Source organism: Dromiciops gliroides, chromosome 2 (genome assembly GCF_019393635.1).
Source record: "Dromiciops gliroides isolate mDroGli1 chromosome 2, mDroGli1.pri, whole genome shotgun sequence".
NCBI lineage: Eukaryota > Metazoa > Chordata > Mammalia > Microbiotheria > Microbiotheriidae > Dromiciops > Dromiciops gliroides.
In genome coordinates, this window is record NC_057862.1 from 559,735,875 (window position 1) to 559,763,150 (window position 27,276).

At 39.4% G+C, this 27,276-nt stretch overlaps 1 protein-coding gene across 2 annotated transcripts in view; it reads right to left on the minus strand.

Annotated features, from left to right (window-relative positions):
* Window positions 1–27,276, minus strand: part of SLC24A3 (solute carrier family 24 member 3) — a 759,832-nt gene that overhangs the window by 652,968 nt on the left and 79,588 nt on the right. For both annotated transcript variants that reach the window (XM_043982389.1, XM_043982388.1), the window contains exon 2: window positions 3,126–3,251. In XM_043982389.1, the coding sequence (XP_043838324.1) occupies window positions 3,126–3,251 (126 nt within the window). The remainder of the gene's footprint in view (window positions 1–3,125; window positions 3,252–27,276) is intronic.

Here is a 27,276-nt window from a genome sequence, read left to right on the forward strand (position 1 = left end):
ATCCTCTTTCCTTATCCCCTTCCCCTCCTATGTTCTCGCAGGGTTAGATAGATTTTTTTTTTTTTTTTGCGGGGCTACGAGGGTTAAGTGACTTGCCCAGGGTCACACAGCTAGTGTCAAGTGTCTGAGACTGGATTTGAAATCAGGTCCTCCTGAATCCAAGGCCAGTGCTTTATCCACTGTGCCACCTAGCTTCCCCCTAGATAGATTATTTTGTTTTTGTTTTTGTTTTGTTTTTTGGCGGGGCAATGGGGGTTAAGTGACTTGCCCAGGGTCACACAGCTAGTAATTGTCAAGTGTCTGAGGCCGGATTTGAACTCAGGTACTCCTGAATCCAGGGCTGGTGCTTATCCACTGCGCCATGTAGCTGCCCCTAGATAGATTATTTTTAAACATACACTTGAGGAAAGAGCACTGTACTGAGAGTCAGAGGATCTAGCTTCTAGTCCTATTTCCACCACTAACTAGTTAGGAGATTTGGGGAAAGCATTTCCCTCCTCTGTTCCTCAGTACTTTTTTTTTTCACTTATAAAAGGAGGGGATTAGATTGAAAGCTCTCTAATCTAACTTTTAGTTTTAAAGTCTTATAATTTATAACCTTAAAGCCTATTGTACCACATGGAAGGTTGTTAAACCTGATGATATCTATGTTATGAAAATATAAAAAGTAAAAGAGATATCCAATCAGAAAACTTTGCCAAAGCAATACTATGCACAACACTTGAAGACTGATAAAACTCACCTAAAACATGCATTTTCCCAATCAATTCAATTCAGTGAGTATTTATTAAATTCCTACCATGTGCAAAGCACTGATGACACAAAGCCAAAAAACCCCAAATTACAACAACAACAATAATAAATAAGCTAGCATTTATTTAGTACTTTAAGACTTACAAAGCACTGTACATATGACACATGCCATCTATAATGATGTCATTTTGATTCTCTTCAAGAACAAAGGACAACAACCAACCAACATATCATCTCATTAAATCTTCACAATAATCCCATAAAGTAAGTGTTATTATTATCCCTATTTTATAGATGAAGAAACTGAGCAAGCAGAGGTGAAGTGACTTGCCCAGGGTCACACAGCGAGTGAGGCAGGTTTTGAACCAGGACTTCCTCAATGTAAATCTAATGTTATTATGTACTACTCCACATAGCTGCCTAAAATATCACAGCCTTCAAGCAAGTAGTTTATATTTATTTATATTTAGGGTTGGGGAGGGAAGGAGGTGAGGAAGAAGAGGATGGTTTACAACATGTAAGACAAAGCAAATACAAAAAAATTGAGGGGAGAAAAACCACTAATAACCCAGAGGATCAGGAAGGGTTCTCTTTAGGAGGCAATTAATTACTCCAGTAACCCAGTTATCTGGAATGTTATCCCACCTCCATCACTTAGAATCCTAAGTTCCTTTCAAGCCTCAGTTGGTCACTTTCTACTTCAAGTCTTTCCTGATACCATCCCTCCTCCTTCCCATATTGTTAATATTCTCCCTTTTGAAATTAGTTTGTATTTACTTATTTCCAACCCTCCCCTAATAAAATGTAAGCTCATTGAGGACACAGACTTCTTGAATTTTAGCAACCTAAAATAGGAAAACTACTTAGATGACTCTAGGAAAGAAAAAAATGGGTTTCTAAATTGGATTTCAGTGTGGAATGTGAATTATTATTGTGCTGCTTGGCAAAAAAAGAAAAGAAAACACTACTTAATGTCATTGTATTTAAAAATAAGGAAGAACCGCCCAACTGTTCTGAAAATGCTATTAGGGATCATAGGCCAGGCATGCTATTTTCAATATTTAGCCAACATGTATTGCTTGCATATTTAACAATTCTTTAACACAGTAAAGAAGAAAGTCTGAGTTTGTTACATGATATTGAGGAAAGGACATGTCCCATAAAAATGGACAGCAGGCATGTCCTTTCAATGTTTCAGTCATCATTTTGGAGATTCCACTTGCAAAATATCTATAGATTTAGAAAACTTCTTTTGAATCTACTCAATGGACAATGAGAAAGTGAATTATGGGAAAAAAATTGAAATTTGCAACCATCTGATTGATACTTTGTGTCTTTGGGAAGAACATAAAAACCTAGTGGACCTCTGAATTTGGGGCCAAAGATTTGCCATGTTGCCCAAGCCTTAGAGTGTCTGAAGGTTAAAATCATCAATCAGAGCTATATTAAAGCCTAGGGAAGATATCACAGTTTGGAGGAACAATGCCATCAGAGCTTCAAAGCGTTCTGTAAACCTACGGCAGCAATCCTAGCAAGGTGCTTATCTACTAAGAACTTGTCCTTGGAGTACCTTCTAACACCTCTGGGTATTTCCTCTTTGCTTTAGATGTTTTAAAAACAGTGTTAGAGGTTGGTTCGTCTACATTTAAAGATCTCTCTTAAAGCACCTCAGATTTTCTAGAGGAAAAACACAATAGCAGTCAAATTTAAATAAATAAAACCACCACCACACCTACCCTTCAAGAACACCATTAACATAACTGTCAAACTGGCCCAATTATTTTAGGTTCCTGATTGTGATTTAGTTCTGTTGATCCATTAGAGAGGACTACAGAATACAATGCCATTTCAATGGCCAAAAGTCACAGAATGTCTTTACCCACCTCATATGGATAAGTGACTCATGTACAGAAAACAGATAAATAAAAGGATTGATACTTATTCCCCACAATACTGAAGTAGTTTTCAATCCCCTGATGCATTCCAACTGCCTGCCAGAGATCAACATAGGAAACCCTTACACACCTATTTGTCAACACCTGCCATGTCATCAGACGGGCAAAAAGGAGATTCTCTATTTTCATTTCATCTTTGCCCTGCTCCAATAGATAAAGAAAATGGATTAAGCATACAGACTACATTGCTCACACAACAATGGGATTGTTAACTGGTAAGCCCTTTTACCAACCGGCAGAAATTATTCCAGAACATCTCTCTCTTTAAACTACCTACTTGGAATTCAAAGAAGGAAAAATAGGGACCCACAGAACACTTATTCATTCAATTATCCCACTAATATAATGTGCTTGTGGAATAATAACACTGGAAAGAGACTACCACAGTTGCAAGACAAGTAGCCAACTCATTCTTACCAGGGTCAGTGCAGTTTTTACCAGGCAGGGGTTCTGTATTCTCTGGAATCAAGGTGGCATTCTCTTGTAGTAATCTCCTCCCACTCCACTTATCATTTGTTTCCATATAGTCAAAGATATAATAACCTGTGGAGAAAGAGGCAATAGTCCCATTATTATACTAAGCCAAATGCTTTGGAAGCATTATCACTCTTCACAATCATGCCTTTGAGGTGTGTCAACAGAATCATCCTTGTTTGAGAGGTGGAGATAAGAAGGCTCAAACATGTCAATTCATTTTACTCAGGATCACACAGCATTTTAACCTTACATTAAAAAATATAACCTGTAACCCATTCCAAATCCTAGCCAATACCATCTTTGCTTTTGTGGCTTTGAAAGTGAAACCAGTCTACCTTCTACTACATCAAGCACAGTTTGACATAGCAGATAGGAAGAAATCCCCAAATATATGCAATCAAGTACAACCGACAAGTATCGATGTGTGTGTATGAATATATATCATCCAGGACATAAGCAAGAAAAATAACCTCAGGATAATGTTATAGACTAGACCAATGGTTCTGAAAATGTGGAGTGCATTCCCTGGGGGTCCCTGAGACACTTTCTGGGGATCTTTTAGGTCAAAATTATTTTTATAATAAAACTAAGATGTTATTTGCCTATTAAAATACTCTTCCCTTTCCAACTCTATATGTCTGAGGCTATATTTTCTTTCAGCTGAGAAAACATCACAACAGATTGAATGCAGAAAGAGATATGAGAATTCAGTTATCTTTTATTAAGTCAGACATTAATGAGATTTTTTAAAAAAGTAAAAGAATGCCAGTCTTCACACTAATTTATTTTGTTTTGGAAAAGATAGTTATTTTTCATAGACTATATTGTTTATGTTAACATGTAATGAATTTGCTATTATTTTTAAATGAATTAATAAATATACAATTTTCAGCTTTAATTTTAATACTGATAGATATAAATAAAAGCTCTTTGAGGTCCTCAATAATTTTTAACAGTGTAAACAGATTCTGAGACCAAAAAGTCTGAGAATGGCTAAACCTGATCAAAGGGTAAAAGATCTCCTTCATAAGTTGTCTTAGTTCCATGCTGTCACCATAAAGAAGAACCCTCATTCTTCCCCTCAATCTTTAAACATACCACTCTCTCATCTGAATAGTGGACTTGTCTCTATGAATATTCAATTCTTTCTTTTTTTTGAACATTTAATCCTTGAGCCCTTTTTGTTATGATTAATACATTTGTATGGAGCTTTGTTGATTTACAATGCATTTCCCACACAACAACCCAGTAAGGTACTTTGTAGATGTGACTTCACCTCTGACTTACCAATGAGGAAATTGAGACTCATATTAAATGAGTTAACTCAACTGAGGCCAGAGTTGAGATTCCAAACTTTCATTTCCTGACTTCACATCCAGCCCCATCTCAACTTTGTGGAAAATAAGAAAAAAGCCCAATCCCAGACTCAAAAGAAGGGAATGTTATTTATGTAGTAGGTTTTCTGAGGGGCTGGGTAACAAATTAAATCAAATTGTAGCAGGATTTAGGAATAGCAGCAGTGAAGCACGTCATTTTATTTTATTTTTAAGGAGAAGGAAGTCAGGAAGTACCTGTGTGTTACAATGGGAAAAACCCTGGACTTGGGTCAGAAAGCTTGGGTTCAAGTTCCAGCTACTTAGTACTCTCTCCCTTCTCATCCTTTCCTCCTCTATTTTCTGGCTTCCATAAAGTTTCGGCTAAAATCCCATCTCCTACAAGATGCCTTTCTCTATCCCCTTTAATGCTGATATCTTGCTTCACCTGATTAACTCCAGTTGATTCCATATATAGCTTGTTTGTTATAGCTATTTGCATGTTGTCTCTTCCATTAGACTGTGAGCTCCTTGACAGCAGGACTGTCTTTTAGCTTTCTTTATATCCCATAGTTTAGCACTGTGCCTGGGCCATAGTAGGTGTTTAATAATGCATGTTGACTGATTGACTCAATGACTGACCTAAAGCAAGTTAAACCTGTTTCTTCCTTTGCAACTGAATAACCTCTGCCCCACCTATCTATCTCATGGGATCAAATGAGGTAATGAAAGTGTCTTGTCAACTACAGTTTAATATGAAAAATATAAGGCATTCTTATGGCTATTATTAGCAGATGATTAAAAAGTAAAGAGATTGGGACAGCTAGGTGGCACAGTGGATAAAGTACTGGCCCTGGATTCAGGAGGAGCCAAGTTCAAATCTGGCCTCAGACACTTGACACTTACTAGCTGTGTGACCCTGGGAAAGTCATTTAATCCTCATTGCCCCACAAAAAAATAAATAAATAAAAATAAAGAGATCAAATTACAGTTTTGAATGCAAAACCATATAGGAAAGGACCAGGCTAGATTAAATTAGATTAAATAAAGCAGCTAGGTTGCTCAGTAGATAAAGCACACATCTTCATGGATTCAGATCTGTCCTAAGACACTTCTTAGCTGTGTGACCCTAGGCAAGTCACTTAACCCTGTTTGTCTCAGTGTCCTCATCTATAAAATGAGCTGGAGAAGGAAATGGCAAACCATTCCAGTATTTTCACCAAGAAAACCCCAAATGGGATTACAAAGAATCAGACAATACTGAAAATGATTTAACAATAACAAATGTGCTGGACATTTCGCTAAGATCTGGGGTTACAGATATAAATAAAATGAAGGACAGTCCCTGCCCTCAAGACTCTTACATTCTAATGCAGGAAGACTATGAATAAAATAAAGAGGAAAATGATGGTGGAGACCAAGACTCAGACTAAGTGAGTTGACCTGAGATCCAAATTGGGATTCCAATTTCAGTCTCTTTACTGCTCTCCACTACTTGACAAACAGGAAAAGAGTCAAACCCCAGACTCAAATGGAAAAAATGTTATGTAGCAGATTTTAAACCAAGTTGGGAAAGTAGTCTAGAGAGTCAGGAGCTGAGCCATGTTAAAAGTGAGGGTGGTTCTAAAAAGTATGGGGGGAAGGAAGGAAAAAGAAGGGGGAAGAAGGGGGAAGAAGGGCAAGAAGGGGGAATGGGGCAGATTCCCTCCCATGATATAAAATGCAATTGTTTGGCATCTTAGAGATGGACTATTGAGTATAAGTATGGACTGAGAAAGGGAAGAAAAGGTAATCTTTTTTTTTTTTTTTTTGGTGAGGCAATTGGGGTTAAGTGATTTGCCCAGGGTCACACAGCTAGTAAGTGTCAAGGGTCTAAGGTGGGATTTGAACTCAGGTACTCCTGAATCCAGGGCCAGTGCTCTATCCACTGTGCCACCTAGCTGCCCAAGAAAAGGTAATCTAAACCACAAGGAAATACTATTATTGTACCTAGAAGGTTCCTCCCTAAAGTAAAAATTAGTCAGGAATATGACAGTATTAAAATTTGGGTACTTTCAGCAGTAATGCAGATAAAAACCAAAAACACTTCCATTTTGCTTCAGAAAGTAATTCTTTCTTTTTGCTTATACACTTTTGATGAACAAAAATTACAAAATGACTTAAAAAAAAAAGAATTGTTATTTCTCCTTGTTACCTGTGTACCTTCACATCATTAGCCTAATAGCTCCTGGAGGCGAGGGGATATAATAGCATTTAGCAGCACCTAAATAAACTCCACCATGATTTTCACAGGGCAGATAGATACATTTTGACCACTCTCCCAAAGTAGTTTGGGCCAGGCAATGAGTAAGAAAGACTAGGTTTTGAGCATTTGGTGCCACTTGGGATAAAGTTGGTAAACCAAGAGCGCTGAACATCTTTGTAAAATTCTTTTGCAACTTTAAGTCCGCCCACTGACCAGAACTTGGGGCTTCTAGTGCATTTCCTCCTTGTCTCTTGCCTTTCATTAATGACCAGAGGAACAGCTAGTCCTATTCCCATTAGCAGCAGAGAGCTGTCAATTCCTTGGACCTTGTCATCTTTAATAGGCTCCTATTTGGAAGCTGATGCCAAGATACCTATTGCTCAGGCAGAGAAAGATGGAGCTGCACATGAAGGTGTCATGTCAGAAAAGGAGATAGGGCTGAGGGGATTAGCATAGGCATTTGAGAGATCCCAGCTGCTCATCCAGAGCAGTCAATTACCTTGTCCATAGTAGTATTAAGTCACCTTCCTCACAATATATAAATCAAGTCAATTAAACAGGAAAAGGTATTTTGGGGGAGAGAAAGGAATTAGTAGAGGCCTGTGAATTCTTTGGTCCAGGGTAGAAACTCTCTACTGATGCAAATGAGTATCTTTAATTTATAGTCTGAAAGAATTGTCTGGGGGCACTGAGAAGTTGTAACATAGCCACTGTCACCTAACTAGTATATGTCAGAATTTGAAATTAAGTCTTCCTGACTCTAAAGCTGGCCCTCTATACTCTAGCCACACTGGTTAATTGTATTAAGTGCATAGTTATATATTTGTGCCACTGTGTCAACAAATTCCAGAAGACACAGAATTGTATTTAGAACTAATGTATACTTATAGTATGATATATACTATATACTATGTTCTTTCTTTTGTTGTTACTATGTTGTTTCTTTTTTTTCCTTTTCCTTTCTTTCTTTCTTTCTTTCTTTCTTTTTTTGTGGGGCAATGAGGGTTAAGTGACTTGCCCAAGGTCACATAGCTAGTGTGTGTCAAGTGTCTGAGGTCAGATTTGAACTCAGGTCCTCCTGAATTCAGGGCCAGTGCTTTATCCACTGTACCACCTAGCTGCTCCCTATATACTATACTCTAAATACATTTATTATGCATATATAATACATATTACAATAGTAAATGCTATATTTATGTATACCAAGGTATTTTCTACTATCAGCACCCAACAGGCATAGATTATGATCATAGATTATAGATTTTCAGAACTAAAATATCCTCAGAGTCCAACTATATCATTTTACAGATGAGGAGTTTGACTCTCAAAGACATCCAAGAACTTGCCCATGGCCGTAGTAGTAGTAGTAGTAGTAGTAGTAGTAGTAGTAGTAGTAGTAGGCGGCCTCCACCAGTCGTGGACGACCATGGATCAGCGCCTTGAAGAGCCACAGGCCACAGCGTGGCTGTGCAGTCCGATACGGGAGCTGCAGCTCCTGAGTGACTTATAACCGGTAACTGCCGCATCCTGTGTTGTATCTACCCCATAAGGAGTAGCTGGAGTGTCCTCTCCAGGGCGCTGGCCCATGGCCATACAACTAGCTAATGGCACAGCTCAATCTGGAATACAATCTAATTCCTGTCCCTTTCCCCAGATCACACTATCTAAATGATATGCATACCTTATAGAGTGACTGATACTGCTTATTCGAAGTCTTAAAAACCACTAGGTGGTTGGTTAATTTTCTGTCATATCTCTTAAAGTTCCACTTTTGGAAGAAAATGGGTAGGATGACTGAATAGATTCCTGTGACCTGAGCATCCTCCCCTAATTCTCTGATACATTTCTAGTTGTAACCCCCTGTCAGAAATCTCCAAGAACAGCCTAATACGATTAACTAAATATACTGTAAAAAGCCCTTGCTCTTGAAAAGGTCAAGGATTGTAGAGTACAGTGACTTTTTTTTTAAACATAGTCTCAGAAAGATTTCCCCAAATTGTTGACTTCTTCCCTCCATCCAAGTTTTTACTTGAATAAAAATTCATACACACACACACACACACACACACACTTCCAAAGGATATAGATGTCTCCCATTTTACCAAGTTCAACTAAGAGTAATGAGCATCTGAAAACATACATGAATAAATGGACTTAAGGAATGTGGCTACATTTCAAGTTCCTCAAAAACAAAAGTCATATCTTATATTATTTTAGTTCTTTCTTTTACTCTACCTCAATTAGAGAGACCCACATAAAGGGTTTTTGAAAGAATGAATGAGTGAAATAACAAATGTATTAACAAAGCTCATTTGTACTTAATTCCTTGAAGGGAAAAATCAGAAGTTATACTAGAAATGTCATCCTTATCTTGAGTCACATTAGTAGGCAGATAGAGCTGATCTTGCAGAGGTGTATATGGCTTAATAAAAGCAACACCATGGGGATGGCTAGGTGGCGCAGTGGATAAAGCACTGGCCCTGGATTCAGGATTTGCTGAGTTCAAATCCAGCCTCAGACACTTGACACTTTACTGGCTATGTGACCCTGGGCAAGTCACTTAACCCCCATTGCCCCACAAAAATAAATAAACAAACAAACAAATAAATAAAAGCAACACCATTCATAAAAGGCTAAAAGGGATGTCTGGTTACACAATTAACCCCTTTCCCAGCATTCATCTGGCATTCTTTTTGTTGTTTTTGCTTTTTTGTTTGTTTTGCTGGACAATGAGGGTTAAGTGACTTGCCCCAGGGTCACACAGCTAGTAAGTAGCAAGTGTCTGAGGCCAAATTTGAACTCAGATCCTCCTGAATCCAGGGCTGGTACTTTATCCACTGCACCACCTAGCTGCCCCCTCATTTGGCATTCTTAAATGCTTAACTATGTAACCAAAAGCTGTTCATCTCACAGATTTCACAGATGACTCATAACATAAGTATGCTAAGTATCGCATTCATATTAATGAGCAACAATAATTGCAATCAATCCTAAATTACCAAAATATAACACCATCCAGTTGAGACCTATTTGAAATGGCTAGAGTAATTCATCCCACAATGAAGGCGAGATTGGAATATGCCCTGCCTTGTTTGAAATGGATCATCTAGCAGAAGTAATGAGGCTATCTCCAATAAGAGCTAGTTCCAAGATGTGAATTAATAAATGGTTTAATGCTATGCCACATACTAAGGAAATTAAGAATCATATTTTGGGGGGAGGGAGAGAGTTAAAGTGAACTAGATTGAAGTCATGATGTTATGCTAATTTTGCCCAATGAACAAATAGCCTGTTTGGAAGTTTGATAAAAGTCAGTGAATAAGCAGAGCTCATTGTTCCTAATGATTCACTAAATAGAAACATCACAAGGTCCCTTACAGAGGAGATAAATAGGTGAGTCTCTTCTAATTCTCTAATTCTCTGACTCTGGTAGAACACACAAAACCAACGTGGAGCTTTGGATGAAGAAAAGCAAGTCCAATTATTTTGTAAGAGTCCTAGACCACACTGCTGATTAAACACCTTAAGTGACTAGCAATGGAAAAAGCAGTGCCCCATAACTCTTCTAACTGGCAAATAAATGTGTGTCTCAAAGTTCAGAATATAGTCAGCTGAAGCCATAATATTGGAAGATAAGACAGTCCTAAAATAATAACAATCATTTATCGTTACATATCTCCCTTATTTATTCAAAGTAGGCTCATATCTTGTTTCATTTGTTCTCATGAGAGAATAAGCAGAGGCAATTCATGTTACAGCCATTTTACAGATGAAAAAAGTGACTGAGAAATAAAGAAGAAATGACATTTAAATGTATGTTTTAACCTATTTGCAAAATGTTTTACATAGTGATTATATTTTGTCATTATAGTAAGTAAAGAAAAAAAACAAAACACTGATTTTAGAAATGAGCTATTAGGCTCAGAGCAGTCCGGTGCCTTGCTGACAGTCACAGCGTTTTGAACCCAGGCCTCCCATCTCCAAATCCAGTGCCCTTTCCACTGGGCTCATTCAAGGTTACAGGCTGCCAGAACACATGTACAGCCATGAGACTCATTAAGGGGAAGAGAACAAGCATTTATGAAAGGCCTATTATGTCCAGGCTGTGGGCTAAGTGCTTTACAAATATTATCTCATCTGACCCTTAAAGCCACACTGTGAGGTAGGTGATATTATGATCAGTTAATTATGATTATAGTTAAGGCTGTGAGAGGTCATATGGTTTGCCCAGGGTCACGTAACTAGCAAGTGTATGAAACTAGATTTGAACTCAAGTCTGACTCCAGACCCAGGTTTCTACCCATTCCCTACTTCATTGAGGAATGTACGATAGGCAGATAAAAAATAGCAAGTATGGTCATACATGGCAGCAAATATGAGTGAAATATGAAATAGGGTAAAGATGAAGGGACATGATCACATCTATTTTTTTCCAAAAGAAAAGTTCCTACAAAGGCTTGCAGAAAAGGCACGAAGACACCAAAATCCTTCTCTTATGAAATTGCATTGGGTAAATGCATTAGTCAGTTATTTGTTAAGCACTCACTACTATGTGCTGGGCACTGCCCCACGCACTGGAAACACAAAGAAAGGCAAAAAGAAAAACAAACAAACAAAAAAAACAGTCCCTGCTCTCACAGAGTGTGATCAAAATTTAATGATCATCAATATCAGCTAATACTGGTTGAGCATCCACTGTGTGCCCACTGCAAATCAACACAGCATTATTAATCAATCAATCAACATTTATTAAGTTTCTACCATATACCAGGCCCTGCGCTAAGGGCTGGAGATACAAAAGGAGCTTACAATGTAAGGATTGGATTTACTTGACTGCATGTCGATTTGGAGTCAGAAAGTTCCGTGTTCAAATTCTACCTCAGACATGTGACTAAGTCAAGTAACCACTCTGTGCCTCAGTTTCCCCTTGTCAAACAAGGGGCTTAGACCTGATGGTGTCTAAGGTCTTAACTCTAAGCATATAATCCTATTATTCTATGGCCACGGATGATAATTACCCCTACAGGGCAAGGTAGCACCAATAGTCACTACCCTGAGCCTCACTGGAGAGAGGGGGTTTGAAGTAGAAAGAGTTGGAAAATAAAGTCATGTCAACAAGCATTCATTATGTGTCTAGGATATGCCAGGCACTATGCTAGGCACTGTGAATACAAAGAAGGCAGAAGACAGAACCCTGCTCTGAGGGTATTCCCCGTCTAATGGGGGAAACAATAAACAGACAATTACAGGGTGACTTACAGGTAACCTCAGAGGGAACGGACTAATATTAAGGAAAGCCAGGAAAGACTTCTTGCAGAAGATGGGATTTGAGCTGGGATATGAAGGAAGCCAGGGAGACCAGGAAGTGGGGATGAGAAGGGAGAGGCCTCCAGGTATGGGGCACAGCCAGGGAGAATGCCTGGAGTCAGGAAATGAAGTGTTTTGCCTGAGGGACAGCAAGGAGTCCAGGGATAAGGGGTCCTTTCGCTTGGGCTTCCTTGCAATTCTCACAGAACAGAGAATCATTTTCCGTTCTCATCTTTCCAGTTTGCTGTAAGTTTGCAGCTTTTTAGAAGGTCCTGCTACATGAAGCTCCACTTTAGCAATGTCAACAAAAACATTTGGCCACGATCCATGGCATTCTTGGCTTGGGCATCTCCAGGCCCTGGAAATTGCATGTTGGCCTAATTAGCTGAGGGGGGTGGGGGAGCACGGAGATGGAAGAGGAGGGGAGGGGATGAGGGGGTACATGCTCACATGTCAGTGGCATATGCAATCTATATGATTTCAGACTTGGAGAGGAGGAGAAAGTGCTTGTTCGGAGACAGTGGAGTATCTATTGTAAGCAAAATGAAGGCGCATTTCTCAACTGGGAAGCTCAGGCCACATGTAATAAAAAAAATGCACCCAGTGCCAAGTTTCCATTACAAAGCTGTTCCCTGCCTTTCTCTCCAACAGGATGCCATCAAATAATGCAACAACTCTGTGAATAGGGTTTTGCTAGCCAGTAGACTGGCTGCACCTCGGCATCACTCTGAGAACCCTGCCTGGGGCTCCTGGGCCCAAGTGGGCAGGTGTCTGAGGAGACATCCTGGCACAGGGAAACAATGATACATCCGGGTAAGAATAATGGTATTTTCTGTATGGGGAACACCTGTCTCCAAAGAACTCCAAATCCATTCCAGATATGGGACTGGGCCCGAGAATAAAGAAGGAGTAGGAGTAGCTACTCACTTCAGCAAAGTGAATTAAGCCTTTCAGGCCCTCTCAATACAAAAATGATGTCAGTGTCACCCCTCCCACCCCCCAAGCCTGAGAGATCTATTATTTACTCTGTTGAGAAGAACCTGCTCCCTTTAAGGGATCCAGACTGCCCCTTAGTCTCCAGGGCTACTATTCTGATACATTACCCCAAAACATTTGTCACAAGAAAATGAACTCTTGTATCCCAGGTTTCCCTTCTGTATGAGAGAAAACCAAAGCCTAGGAAGGCTATTTGATTTTTGCAAAAGGCGCCAAGAAATCCGGTGACAGCACTAAGAAACAGAACTAAAAAATCTAACGCTTAATTCATTGCCCCAGTAGAGTTCCCAGCATTCATTTTAAACTAACATATCCCAAAAGGAACTCACTTTGTTTCCTCCTAAACCCCCCCCACCCCCTTCCTACCTTTCCTATTACTTTATTAGTAGAAGGCATCACCATCTTTCTAGTCCTTCAGGCTCACAACCTAGGAGTTATCCTCAATGCCTCAATACCTTTGACCCTCACAACCAAGCTGCTGCCTCAGCCTGTTGATATCACCTCATGTACACCCCCTTCACTCATCTTATGTTGCCACCACTATGATGTAGGAGCTTATTACTTCTTGCCTTGATTACTGCAATAGTCTGCTGGTGGGTTAGACCCCCTTCCAATCCATCCTCCATTCAACTAAATTACACCAAAATCACCAAAGTGATTTTCCTAAAGCATAGATCCAATTGTATATCTCTCTTCTCTCCCTTTCCCTCTCCTTTTTTCCTCTCCCTCTCTCTCTTACATGCACACACACCACTCAATAAACTCTAATGGCTCCCTATTGCCCCCTTGTTTGGCTTTCAAAGCCCTTCATAACCTAGCCCTCTCCCCGTCCCAACTACCTGTTCAGTTTTCTAACACCTTATTCCCCATCATGTATCCTTTGATCCAGTGATACAGGTCTCCTGGCTGTTCTGCAAACATGATACTCCATCCCATGGCTCTTGGCATTTTCTCTGGCTGTCCCCCTCTCCTCCTTATTTCTACCTATTGACTTCCCTGGCTTCCTTTAAGTCCCAACTAAAATCCCAATCTTTCTTAATTCTTGTGCCTTCTCTATGTTAATTATTTCCTATTTATTCTATTTATTTCCCATTTATTTATATAGCTTGTCTGTACGAATTTGTTTGCTTATCGTCTCTCCCATTAGATTGTAAACTCCTTGAGGGCAGGTTCAGCTTTTTGCCTCTTTTGGTATTCCTAGGACTCATAGTAGGTGTTTAATGTGAGGGCAGGAAGACAGAACTGTACATTTTACCTCAGACACTGACAGTGTGGATGTGGCCAGGTCATTTTACTTCTTTGAGACAGTTTCCTCATTTGTAAAATGACTGCTCTTAACTTTTATATGTTCCAGTAAAATGACTTAACCTTTCTGAGCCTGTTTTCTCATCTATAAAATGGGGATGATACTATTTGCAGAACCTCAACAGGTTGTTTTGCAGCTCAAGTGAAATAATGCATCAAAAATTTCTTGCCAATTTTAAAACTCTGCATAAATGTTAGCAACTATTTTTATTGTTAGAACAAGTTACTCAATAACAGCTATAAACATGTGACAGTCTAGTTTCTGTAGATGACTCCACAAATACTCAAATGGGTCTGTGATGACATTAAATCAGGCATTACCCTCAATGATGCAGAGCACAGCACAGCCAACCTGCCCACCCTGTTCTTCTCTTATCCATGTCATCTCTGTCTTTTTTTTTTTTTTTTGGTGAGGCAATTGGGGTTAAGTGACTTGCCCAGGGTCACACAGCTAGTAAGTGTTAAGTGTCTGAGGTTGGATTTGAACTCAGGTCCTCCTGAATCCAGGGCTGGTGCTCTATCTATTGCGCCACCTAGCTGCCCCTTATCCATGTCACCTCAAAAGTTTGCCACAAGGGGGTCCACTCAGAATGCTGGAGGCTTCCCTTGATTTTCCTGATACCGTAAGCAGAGTATCATGACGGTCCACCCATGTCACCCTCATTCATGATAAATCATTTTAAAAATTTTTATTTGTCATATAAGTCCTTGATAACATTTTTTATCCTATTCTTCTATTCTTAATGCTCCTCATTGGTCATATGTTGTGGCCTGCTCACACATCTTTATTCACTAGAGACAGTACTGTTGGAGGTCTTGCTGCCACACAGAAATACTGGGGAAATGTTTGAGTTGAAAGGGTGGGCCTTTGCTGTAATGGAAAACTTAGGTCAGTAAATGTACTTTGCAGTTTCCCAAAAGATGTCTAGCCTGCTCTCCTCCTCCTTTGCAACAATGGGTCCAGTTCACCATCCATCTCTATTTTCTCTCCCATATAAATAAAGTATCCAAAGAGCTCTATCCTGTGTCTATTCAAATGTATGCTAAAATTTGGACAATAAACACTCTTCATCCATTTGGTCTTTTGTGTGTGGACAGACAGGCCAAGTTCCTATGAGTAATTATATATCTCTTCTAGGAAGTTCTCAGTGTTTGGGGACTTGATGTAATCAGTCGTCTACAAACCAATGGATCTCAAGTATTTCATCATCCACAGAGTCTCTCTCTTCATGCTAGACTCTAATGTGATGGCTAAAAATTTTAGCATGTCAGTCAACAACCATTTAAGTGCTTATTATGTACTAGGTAGGGCAGCTAGATGGCACAGTGGATAGGGCACCAGGTCTGGAGTCAGGAAGACGTGAGCTCATATCCAGCCTAAGACGCTAGCTGTGTGACTCTGGGCAAGTCACTTAACCCCCCTTGCCTCAATTTTCTCATCTGTAAAATGAGCCGGAGAAAGAAATGACAAACCACTCCAGTATCTTTGCCAAGCACAACCTCCAAATGGGCTCATGAAGAATCAGACAACTGAAACACTGAACAATAACATGCACTAGGCAATGTACCAAGTGCTGAGGATATAAAAAAAGGCAAAATATATCCACATTTTTTGAATTGTTTGATGTTTATTATCAAAGGGTCATTGAACAGGGTTATTTCTATTGTTAAATCTTTCAAGTAATCTTGAATGATTGTGATAATCTGGATATGAGAGTGAAATAGATAGTAAGACAATGTTTTATTTTACCAAGTCTATTTGGTTTTGTGTGGGGGTACTTTGTTTTGTTTCTTAATCTACAAACAATAAATACTATAGGGTTTTATTTTCTCTACATCTTCCAGTCAATTGTGAGATGGTAAAGAGATGGCCCATTGTTTAACATCATTTGTGAAAGCCTGATTGTTCCCTACTAACATGCTCAACTCTATGTACTTCTCAATTTTCCAACCTTTTGCTACTATTCATTCACATTTATGTCGAGCCTTATTGGTTTATGATGAATGAAAGAAAGAAAAATCACTCATTAAGTTAAGTGCTGGGGTTACAAAAAGAAATGGAAGATAGAGCCTTCTGTCAAGAAGCACCAATCTAATAAAGGGAGATAACACATCCATTAAGTTTCAGAAGCAAATCATGTGGAATGGCCCCATGGTCCTAAAAGTGCCGTGATGAAACACATAGTAACACATCTCTTTAATGCCAGCCAGTCAACAGCATTAATTAAGCACTGTGTGCCAAGGACAGGAAATACAAATGAAGTCAATAAAAATTTCCTGCCCTCGGGGAGCTCTTATTCTAATTGGGGAGATAACATGTAAATAACTAAGTATATATAAGATTAATGCTATTTCACCTGATAAAACCATACCTATTTCTGATGTTGAACCATCTGATGGTGCCAAGTAACTGATGGGGAGAACCTTCTTTTTCTCATCTCCAGTAGCTTCAGTGGCTAAGGTTATATGAACTGCAGCACCTGTACAAACAGGTGCCAATTTTCCTTTCCACAAGGTTGATTCTCTTGGATGATGGCTGTTGGCTGGAAGTAGGGCTGGAAAGGGTCAGAAAACTACTTCTTTTGGATGATCTCTCCACATGAGTCCCAAAAAGGGTTGGTGGTCAAGGTGACTGATGGTGTTTTGGATTACTTGGCACATGCAAATTCTTGTGTTTCTCTGAAAGCACTTTCCATTTTATAGTCCTGTGAGGTGAGTAGTTCAAATGTTATCATCCTCATTTTTAGAGAAGAAGAAATGGAAACTCAACAAGACAGCATGGATTGCCCATGGTACCATATCTAGTTTGTATCAGAACTGGGATTAGTCCTCAGTCTCCTGACTCCATCTCCAACCCTCTCCCTACTACACAATACTACCTTTTAAGATTACTTTGGAATAAATCTTCAGAAGATAGCTCTCTCATAGACATTCAAGGGAGTATTTTTGTTGCTGTTTGGTCACTTCTGTCATGACCAACTCTTTGTGGTCCCATTTGGGTTTTTCTTGGCAAAGATACTGTAGTACTTTGTCATTCTCCAGCTCATTTGACATATGAGGAAACTGAGACAAACAGTGTAAAGTGACTTGCCCAGGGTCACACAGCTATTAAGTATCTGAGGCTGGATTTCATTTCAGAAAGATGAGTTTTCTTAACTCCAGGCAGGCACTCTATCTACGTCACCACCTTGCTGCCTCTAACAGACTACTATCACCCCAAAAAGAAATGAATTAGAGGATTTTCTCCCCTTAGTAATCCTAGATGATGAATTTATGGTATCCTGTAGAGGAAGAAGGAAGGAAACAGACCCTCTGTCATATAACTGAGATTTCTCATTAGATATTTCAGCTGAAACTTGAGCCTTCTTCTTTATTGTTTTTCACTCTTTGGAAACTAAAGCCAACTGTTCAGAAATTGAAGTTTGAGCTCCAATAAATAGATCTCTCTGAACCAATTGGGAAAGAAAGAGCCAGCATCTAAATGGAGCATATGCTGGTTCCCCTCAATTGCCTTAAAACACAAAAGGAAACAGGAATTGAAGTGAGGTCCAGGAAGGGGTGGGGAGGTTGCTCATCAGTGTCTTGACTGGAATTGGAGGAGAAGCTCAGGGCTGAAAGGATAAAGTGAGAGCCATTTCCAAATTTTGCTCTTTTCCGTTTTGTTTTCAAACCATCTCAAGTGGGTGAGGGGAGCTTGGTTTGAGGAACTGCATAGCCAGAGTCAGTTTCTTTCTTTCTTTTTTTCCTCCAGACTTTAATTCATTCCAATTCTGCTATGGCAATTACAGGCATCAGCCTTCACGCTTAATTAAGAAACGTTCTCCCATTATCAGAGTACTGAATCTCAACTCCAAGCCGAACCCATTTTCAAGTTGAGTTTTTGCTGCCTGTCAGCTGTAGCCGTGTGTGTGTGTGTGTGTGTGTGTGTGTGTGCTCGCACACGCACGCACTCTCGCAAAAGAGAAGTAGGGGAGGAAAAATCCTCTAGTCCCACTTCCTAGTTTTAGAGCTGACATTGTTTATATGGGTCATATTCTGTACCTGTCTAAGGCCATCTCATTGCCTTCCCTGAACAAAAGAGAATGGAATAAAAAAGTAGCCTGTTAGAAGTGTACTGTTGACACAAGGTGGAAGAGACACAAGATTAATAGAGAACGGGAACATTTTTCTGCAGCTCTTCAAGGGCAGGGATCACTAAGAGGCTCTGACATATGTCCCTTGCCATATCTAACCCAATGAAAGTGTCCATTAAAAGTTCAATACCAAGAAGAAGGAAGTAGGCCCCCTTCCTACGCCAAACCTTGTTACACCACAAATCCCTGACCAAATTCACATCTGTAAAGGGGAAAAGAGCAAACCCCTCTACCTTTGCCCATCAAACTCCTTCCAATTCCTCCTACAGATCCTGAGCAAAAGACAAAAATGAAATGAAACAAAAACAAAAACACCTCAACTAACTAATCCATGGTGTTGTGCTAATGAAAAAGCATCAGTAGACTGCCCAAGCTTTTTTTTCCCTCTCCTATTCTCTTTTCTTTACCCAAGGGAAGTCTACTTGTCAACAATAGCCTTCTGCAGATGAACACTCCCAACCCTGGCTCCTTCCTAACCTGGATCACCATTTCATGAACGACCCCAGCTAACACTTACTTCATTCTTGGCTCCATATGCCCTCTGGACTTCATCTCCTCTCCAACTGCCTTGCCCTTTCTAAAGGATCCTCCTCCCATCCACCTTTCCAGCTCCTTATGTGTCATCTTACCCAGTTAAAGCATAAGGTCTTTGAGGGCAGGAGGATTCACATTTTCTTGTATTTGAATCACCAGAATTTCATTCAATTCCTGGCACATAGTAGGTACTTAAATACTTTAGCTATCTATCTGTTGGTCAGAAAGAAATGGGGAGAAATAACTTAGATGAGATTTTTTTTTTAAGAGGCCACCAAAACAATCCAGCAGCATGGGCTGGGAATAGATACAGCCTTAGTTTTGTCTCACAACTACCGCATGTTATAAGAAGCCACCAACTTCTTAGACTAGGAGTATAAAGCTTTAGGTTGATTTCCTATCAAGTATATCCTTCCAAACCAATCAGGAGAGAGAGCCAAACTAAATATTGTTGTTGTTTATCATCATCAAACAAAGTGCCTTAAGACTTCTAAACTGCTTTACATATATTGTCTTGCTTGATTTTCAAAACAACCTTGTGAGATAAACGCTATTTTCATCCTCTTTCAGAAGTTGGGAAACTGAAGTTAAGTGAGTCATCCAGGGTCACACAGCTAAAAAATATGTAAGGTAGGATTCCAAATCAGGTCTTCCTGATTCCAAGTCCAACATTCATTCTATCTATTATGCCATTTAACTGCCTTGTGAAGACACACATCAGTTTCTTTCAAGTGCCTTAAAGAACATACATTTTTTTAAAGGGGGATAGGAAAGAGTCGCATGCATAAGTTGACCTAGACCAAAGCTTCTTAAGCTGTGGGTCTCAACCCCATATGTGAGGGATCGTGAAAAAATTGGCAACAGTAAAAAGGTTATGTATACCTATTTTATATACCTATATACCCGGGGTCACATAAAAAAATTCTTGGATGTAAAGGGGTCACGAGTGGAAAAAGTTTAAGAAGGTTTGACCTAGATTATTAGCTCCATAAAGGCAGAGAAAATGTCTTTACTGAATCTTCCACCCAACCTGCTGTCCCATAATGCTTTGGGGGAGACACAAGTCAATTCTGTCTAAAGATATGTTATTAAGCCAGGAGAACAAGAATTGCCTGCGTTTTGTACAAAAGCCAGGGTCAATATCATATATTATTCTCTATCTCCTCATCCCCCCAGTGGGCTTTAACTTTCCTGAGTGTAGGAACAGTGTTTGGGGGGAGCTGGGGTTTTTATCCCCACTAGTTAGCACAGTATTTTGTACACAGTGGGTACTTTACTGATATTTGCTGAATGAAATAATTGCCATCCTTCAAAGTATATCAAAACTCCTTATCCTCAGGAAGCATGAAAACCCATTCCAGCCCTGGCCTCCAAGCCCTGAATTGGAAGCCTGTAAGCTTCAGGTTTATTTTCAACCTAGCTGTAGGATCGTCTGATTTCAGGCAGCTCTCAGACCATTTCCCCATCTGCAAAAGGGATATAACAGCATGTTTCCAACCCTCCTGTGCTGTTTGAACTGGACATTAACCAAGTTACTTGACACATTTAGAAATGTTTTGAGTCACTGAAACCTACCTGCAAAATGACTGGGGAATTCTGCTGACATTTGGAATCTAAGGGCTGGGGTCAGATTATAGAGGACATCTACCTTGTCCTTCTTATTTGTGCATTTCACTTTAACCATCCTGGAGAGATCTTTTGCGTTTTTCAGGGCCTACAAAAGAGAAATCCCACAGACTATCTGGGTGATCCATTCCATTCCTTAATGATCCTCACTAGAAAGAACAACTTCCTTATATCTAAGCTAAATCTTTCTCACTACCACTTCATCCTCCTCCTTCAGACCTCAGTTGAGTCAAAAATGAGCCGGTCACCAAATTCATTGTTGTCACCTCTTTCGTCTCTCATTTTCAGCTGAAATAATCTTGAGATGAGTAACAGCAACAATGAACAAACTCCTAACTGTTCAAATCCCACAGAGACTTTTGGAAATCACAGAACTCAAATAAGTCAAAATATAAAATGTTCAGTTATTAGTGGTGTGGTTACATGCTTTATTTGGTAAATATTTCATTATTTAGCCATCTGCCTCTCAAGTTCCATGCTAAAATCACTTTGAAGGCTCTTGGAAAACAATAGTCCAGCAGCAAAATTTCTAGTTTCTCTCTATTTAAGACAACCTTCCTTTCCCTAGTTAACCTTTTAAATAAAGCTAGGGTAGTTATTGTTGTTCCCCTCCCCACCTCCTAGGGCTTGGAAAGGACCCAGTAAACATTGCTCTTCCCACAGCTAACCTTTCTAATTTTTAATGGAAAAAGGTTTCAGGAGTCCAGGCTCATCTAGGAATCTCGGGGGGGGGGGGGCAATGAGGGTTAAGTGACTTGCCCAGAGTAACACAGCTAGTAAGTGTCAAGTGTCTGAGGCTGGATTTGAACTCAGGTCATTCTGAATCCATGTTTGATGCTTTATCCACTGTGTCACCTAGCTACCTGCCAGAAATCTTTTGATGGGCTCTAGGAGATAATATCCACATAAGCTTTGTGCTATTCCACCTCTAAATCTTTGCTCATATTATTCCCTGTAATTGAAAGGCCCTCCCCATAATCTCTGTTGGCCCAATTAAAATGTCACTTTCTCCAAGAAGCCCTTGCTGGTTGTTCTCCCTAAAATGATCTTTCTTTCCTCTGAATTATTATGAAAATCTGTGTGAACAATTCACATGAAACTTATCACAGACTTTCTTATGTTATTCTTATGTTGTTGTTGTTATTATTATTAATTATACTTCCTCTGCACTAAAATGTAAGTGCTCTGAAGGCAGAATCTTTGGGAACTTTGTGTCCCCAAAAGAACCTTAAACATAGTGTGCTTTCAATAAATTTTTGTTCAATGAATGAATTAATGAACAAATAAACTAAAGGGTGTGATGCACGAAAGACAAGTTTTTCTGTTTCAGAAGAGAAACAGCAGGTACTCTGGGTACCTGGCAGAGTCCATTGAAATGAATAAACAATCATAAAAGGAACAAGTGACGATAGAAACAAGTAGTCAGAGAAAAAGTACAATTTATCTTGCTTTTGCCAGTTTGGGGGTTGAATGTGCCAGAAAGTAGGTGCATAGAGGCAAAAGAAATATTTTTCTATTCCTAAAGCAACAATTCCAGAAAATTATAATAAACCCTCCAAAACAGGCTACCAGCCACATCTTGCAGATAACCATAAGACATTCAGAAATTAACACAAAAGCCATGGAAAACCAGCCATGTGTGGCAACAGCAAACTATACTCTCTGATGGTGAGGCTAAAATCCTGGAACTGGGGCAAGGAGGTGGGGAAAGATGGTGGATTAGAGGGAGCAACGCAGCTGAACTCTCTCAACATCCCCCTCCAAACAAACTTTAAAATAATGCCCCCAATCAAATTTTGGAGCAGCAGAGACAACAGAAGATCAGGGTGAGATATTTTTCTGATCTAAGAAAAATGAGGTTAGCAGGAGAGATCTGTAACATGAGGGTGAAGGCCTGTCCAGAGCACAGGCACAGGGCAGCAGCAGCTTGAGGAACTCTCAACCCAGAGATGATAAGAGGGTTGGACAACTATTCAGAGATTTCAGGGGACATGTTGCTGGCACTGAGTATAGCTGGGTCTGATGGCAACTCTGTTGCCCATCCACAATTCCAGGTGGCAGTAGTAGGGTGAAAAGGAATACTTGTGGTCAGTCACAAGGGAGCAGAGACTCTGGTCCCATTTCCAAGGTAGAGAGGATCGCTAACAAGGCAGCTGCAGGAGAGTGAGTGACCAGGTCATTAATTCCAGAGCCAATAGGAATGTTACTGATAATGGCTGCAGAGGAGCGGGGACCAGAGGACAGACCAGGAGGGCAGTGATCACACCTCTTTCCAGATGACACTACATCTGAGGCACAAAAAACTTGCAAACACCCAGAACTAGTTCTGAAAAGTTGTGTGAAAAAGCCTGAGGCTCAAGACCATGTTTCCTAGCTCCCAGGTAAGCAGAATGCAACTTGAACATATGGTTCAAGTTTAACATATTCAAGAAATAGGCTGAGATGATGGACAAATAATAAGAAAAAAAAAAGAATTTGACCACAAAAAGCTACTATGGTGTCAAGGAAGACCAAGACATAAACTCAGAAGAAGATAATGCAAAAACATCTATAAGCAAACTTCAAAAAATGCTCATTGGACCCAAGCCCAACAAGAATTTCTAGAAGAGTCAAAGAAAGCAGTAAGAGAGGTAGAGGAAAAACTGGCGGCGGCGGGGGGTGGGTGGGGGATCAAAGTGATACAAGAAAATTATGAAAAGAGAATTAACAGCTTGGTAAAAGAGGCACAAAAATTCACTGAAGAAAAGAACTCCCTACAAAATAGAATTGGCCAAATGGAAAAAAAAGACACAAAAGCTCACTGAAGAAAATAATACCTTAAAAATGAAAATTCAGCATGTGGAAGTTAATGACAACATGAGATATCAAGAAACAATAAAACAAGATCAAAAGAATGAAAAAAAGAGAAAATGTGAAATATCTCATCAGAAATAATAACTGACCTGAAAAATAAGTGGAGAGATAATTTAAGAATTATTAGACAACCTGAAAGCCATGATCAAAGAAAGAGCCTAGACATAATATTTCAAGAAACTGTCAAGGAAAACTGCCCTAATATCTCAGGTCAAGAGGATAAAACAGACTTTGAAAGACTCCACCAATTACCTCCTGAAAAGATCCCCAAATGAAAACTTCCAAGAATATTACAGCCAAATTCCAGACCTCCCAAGTCAAAGAGAAAATACTTCAAGTAGCCAGAAAAAAAAAATCAAATATTGTGGAGCAAGTCAGGATCACACAAGAGTTAGCAGCTTCCATGTTTAAGGAGCAGAGGGATTTGAATATGATATTCCAGAGAGCAAAGGAACTAGGATTACAATCGAGAAGAACCCACCCAGTAGAACTGAGTGTAATCCTTGAGGAGAAAAAATAAATATTTAATGAAACATTAAATTAAATTAAATTAAGCATTTCTGATGAAATGCCCAGAGCTGAACAGAAAATTTGACATTCAAACATAAGACTTCAGAGAAGCATAAAAAGGTAAACATGAAAGAAAAATCATAACAGAGTCAATAAAATTAAACTGTTTATATTCCTTTGTGAGAAGATGATACATGTAATTCCTAAGAACTTTATCATTCTTAGGGCAACTAGAAGAAGTTTACATAGACAGAGGGCATCAGTGTGAGTCAATTATGTTGAAATTACCCCCCCCCCAAAAAAAAAGTGGTGATAAAGATGGATGCAATGGGAGAAGGAGGAAGAAAGAATAAGGAGAAGAAAATGGAATCAATCTGTGATTAACCTTGTGCTATTTATTTTTTTTAAAGCTTTTTATCAATAACTTGGAAAACTGCATCACAGTTGCCTAAAGTATTTAAAGGATTGTCATGTAGAAGAGAAATATACCACTCCCATCAAGAAATGGGTTACCAAGTTCCAAAGGTGCAAACTTAGATTTTGTTTAATGTTGTTTTAGAGGGAAATCATTTTCAAGTGTCAGTTGGTATCATCACTGTCATCCTTGTCATCATCACCACCACCACCACATAGTGCTTTAAAGTTTTCAAAGCACTTCATAAATAGTATCTCATGTTCTCACAACACCCCTGGGAAGTAGGCGTTATTATTATTTTCATTATAAAAAAGAGGAAGCTGAGGTATATAGCAGTTAAATAAATTGTCTAAGGCCCCACAGCTAGTTAAGTATCAGAGGCAAGATTTAAACATGGGTTTTTTCTGATTTCAGAATCAGTGCTCTATCTACTGTGTCACCTACCTAGTAGCCTCATGAGATGGCCCTTCCAACTCTAAACTTTTGGGATTTGGGGAAATACAGCTATTTGAAGTCCTAAAGAATTGCTATGAATTCATCCAGTAAGTCAGCTCTTTCAAGACAGGATTTTGCCTTTTCCTAACTTAACAATCTAGTTGGCAGAGTGGATAGAGTGCCAAGCCCGGAGTCAGTGACTCATGTTCTTAAGTTCAAATATGTTCTCAGGTACTTACTAGGTATGTGACCCTGGGCGAGTCAATTAACTCTGTTGGCCTCAGTTTTCTCATCTGCAAAATGAGCTAGAGAATGAAATGGTAAACCACTTCAGTATCTTCGTCAAGTAAACCCTAGATGACATCACAATGAGTCAGACATGACCGAAAACAACTGAACAATAAAACTTAAGAACCAACTCATACTTAGAATGCCTCTTTCCCCAGAAGTTCGGGCTGAAAGAAAAGGAAATTCAATGTGGCTCTTTGTCCTCCCCATCTAGAACATGCTGCTTTGTCCCTGGGGAGCTATGTACTGAGACAGAAATCAAGAAGTTAAGTCAAATGAAATTAAGCATCTATTATATGCCAGACAGTGCTAAGCGCTGAGGATACAAAGAGTTAGGTGGCATTTTGGACAGATCTCTGGATCTGGAGTCAGGAAGTCCTGAGTTCAAATTTGTCCTCAAATATTTACTAGCTCTGGGACTCTTGGCAAGTTATTTAACTCTGCTTCACTTTATTCATCTGTAAAAGAAGGATAATAATATCACACTTACCCACCCCACCCCCAGCATTATTGTGAGGATAAAATAATATTTGTAGTGCACTTTGAAGACCTGAAAACACCATATAAATGTTAGCTAATGATCATCATCATCATTATTAAGAACTAATTGGGGGGGGGGTAGCTAGGTGGCTTTTCAGATAAAGCACGGGCCCTGGATTCAGGGGTACCTAAGTTCAAATCTGGCCTCAGACACTTGACACTTAACTAGCTGTATGACCCTGGGAAAGTCACTTAACCCTCACTGCCCTGCAAAAAAAAAAAAGAACTAATGGTATCTGAATACAGATGGAGGTATAGTTTTATTTGTTAGTTCCTCTTCCTAAAATTATTTTGTGTATTTTCTTTCACAACCTGACTAATGTAAAGACGTTTTGCATGACTGCACATGTATGACTTATATTGAATTGCTTGATTTCTTAGGGAGGGTTGAGAAGGGAAGAAGAAAGAATATTTGGAACACAAGGTTTTAAAAAAATCAATGTGAAAAAATTATTTTACATGTAACTTGGGGAAAATTCTAAATAAAAAAAAAATAAAAATAAAAATACATCTGCCCAGAAGGTGCTCACATTCTAATGGGGGAACAACAAGTAGACATCTATGTACATGCAAGATAGATGCAGAGAAGGAAGGGGGAAGGAATGGGAAGAAAAAAGGAGAAAAGGGAAGAAAGTTTCCACTTGGAGAGCTGATCTAGAATGAAATGAAACTCTTCTAAAAATAACTCAAATTCTCTTCCATCTTCTTCAGTCCCAACTCAAGCCTTGGATATGGCCACAATAGAGATTCAATGACTCCTTGCTGCTGATGGCACCAAGCAGATGGACAGCAAAATACAGAAATAGATGCATTAAAAGTGCCTTTTGATTTGATTGTATCATGTCCTTTGGCTAGAGCCACATGCAGACCTCCTTCCCACAGATCTCTTCAGACACTGCACCTGAGAAAACAAGTCCTTTGAAGTCCTTTTATGAGACAGAGGATTTTCTTTTTCTGTCCTCTTCCCAACTGTCCCTAACTTGTCACAGGAAAAAGGATTTGATAATTGACTTTCCCAGGTAAACTTTGTAAATGTGCAAAGCGGTGTCATACATTCAGGAAAACATAAGGAAATTAAGACAGTCACAGGAAGTTAGGGTTTGGGGACATAGCTGTAAAGGAGAGTCTCATGCAAAGAGAAGTTGAGGGGGATGTCCTTCACACAGACACAGAAAGTGAACCAGCCAACTTGGGCAAGCTGACAGAGACTGACCTAGTCAAGCCAACAAATGGGCTTGATTCGTCATTGTGGCATCCCAAACAAAATGCATTAGATTAGCACTGAGGATTTAGCAGTGTTGGCAGGTATCTGCCCTCCACTCATAAGAAACTTCTCTTTCAGGCAAACTGTGACACATTGTTGGCAGAAGGCAAAACAGATTTTCTTTAAAAATATTTTGTCTGGTGGGCAGCTAGGTGGCACAGTGGATAAAGTACCAGCCCTGAATTCAGGAGGACCTGAGTTCAAGTCCGGCCTCAGACACTTGACACTTACTAGCTGTGTGACCCTGGGCAAGTCACTTAACCCTCATTGCCCCACCCAAAATAGATAAATAAAAAGAATATTTCATTTCTTTTTTTTCTTTTTTTC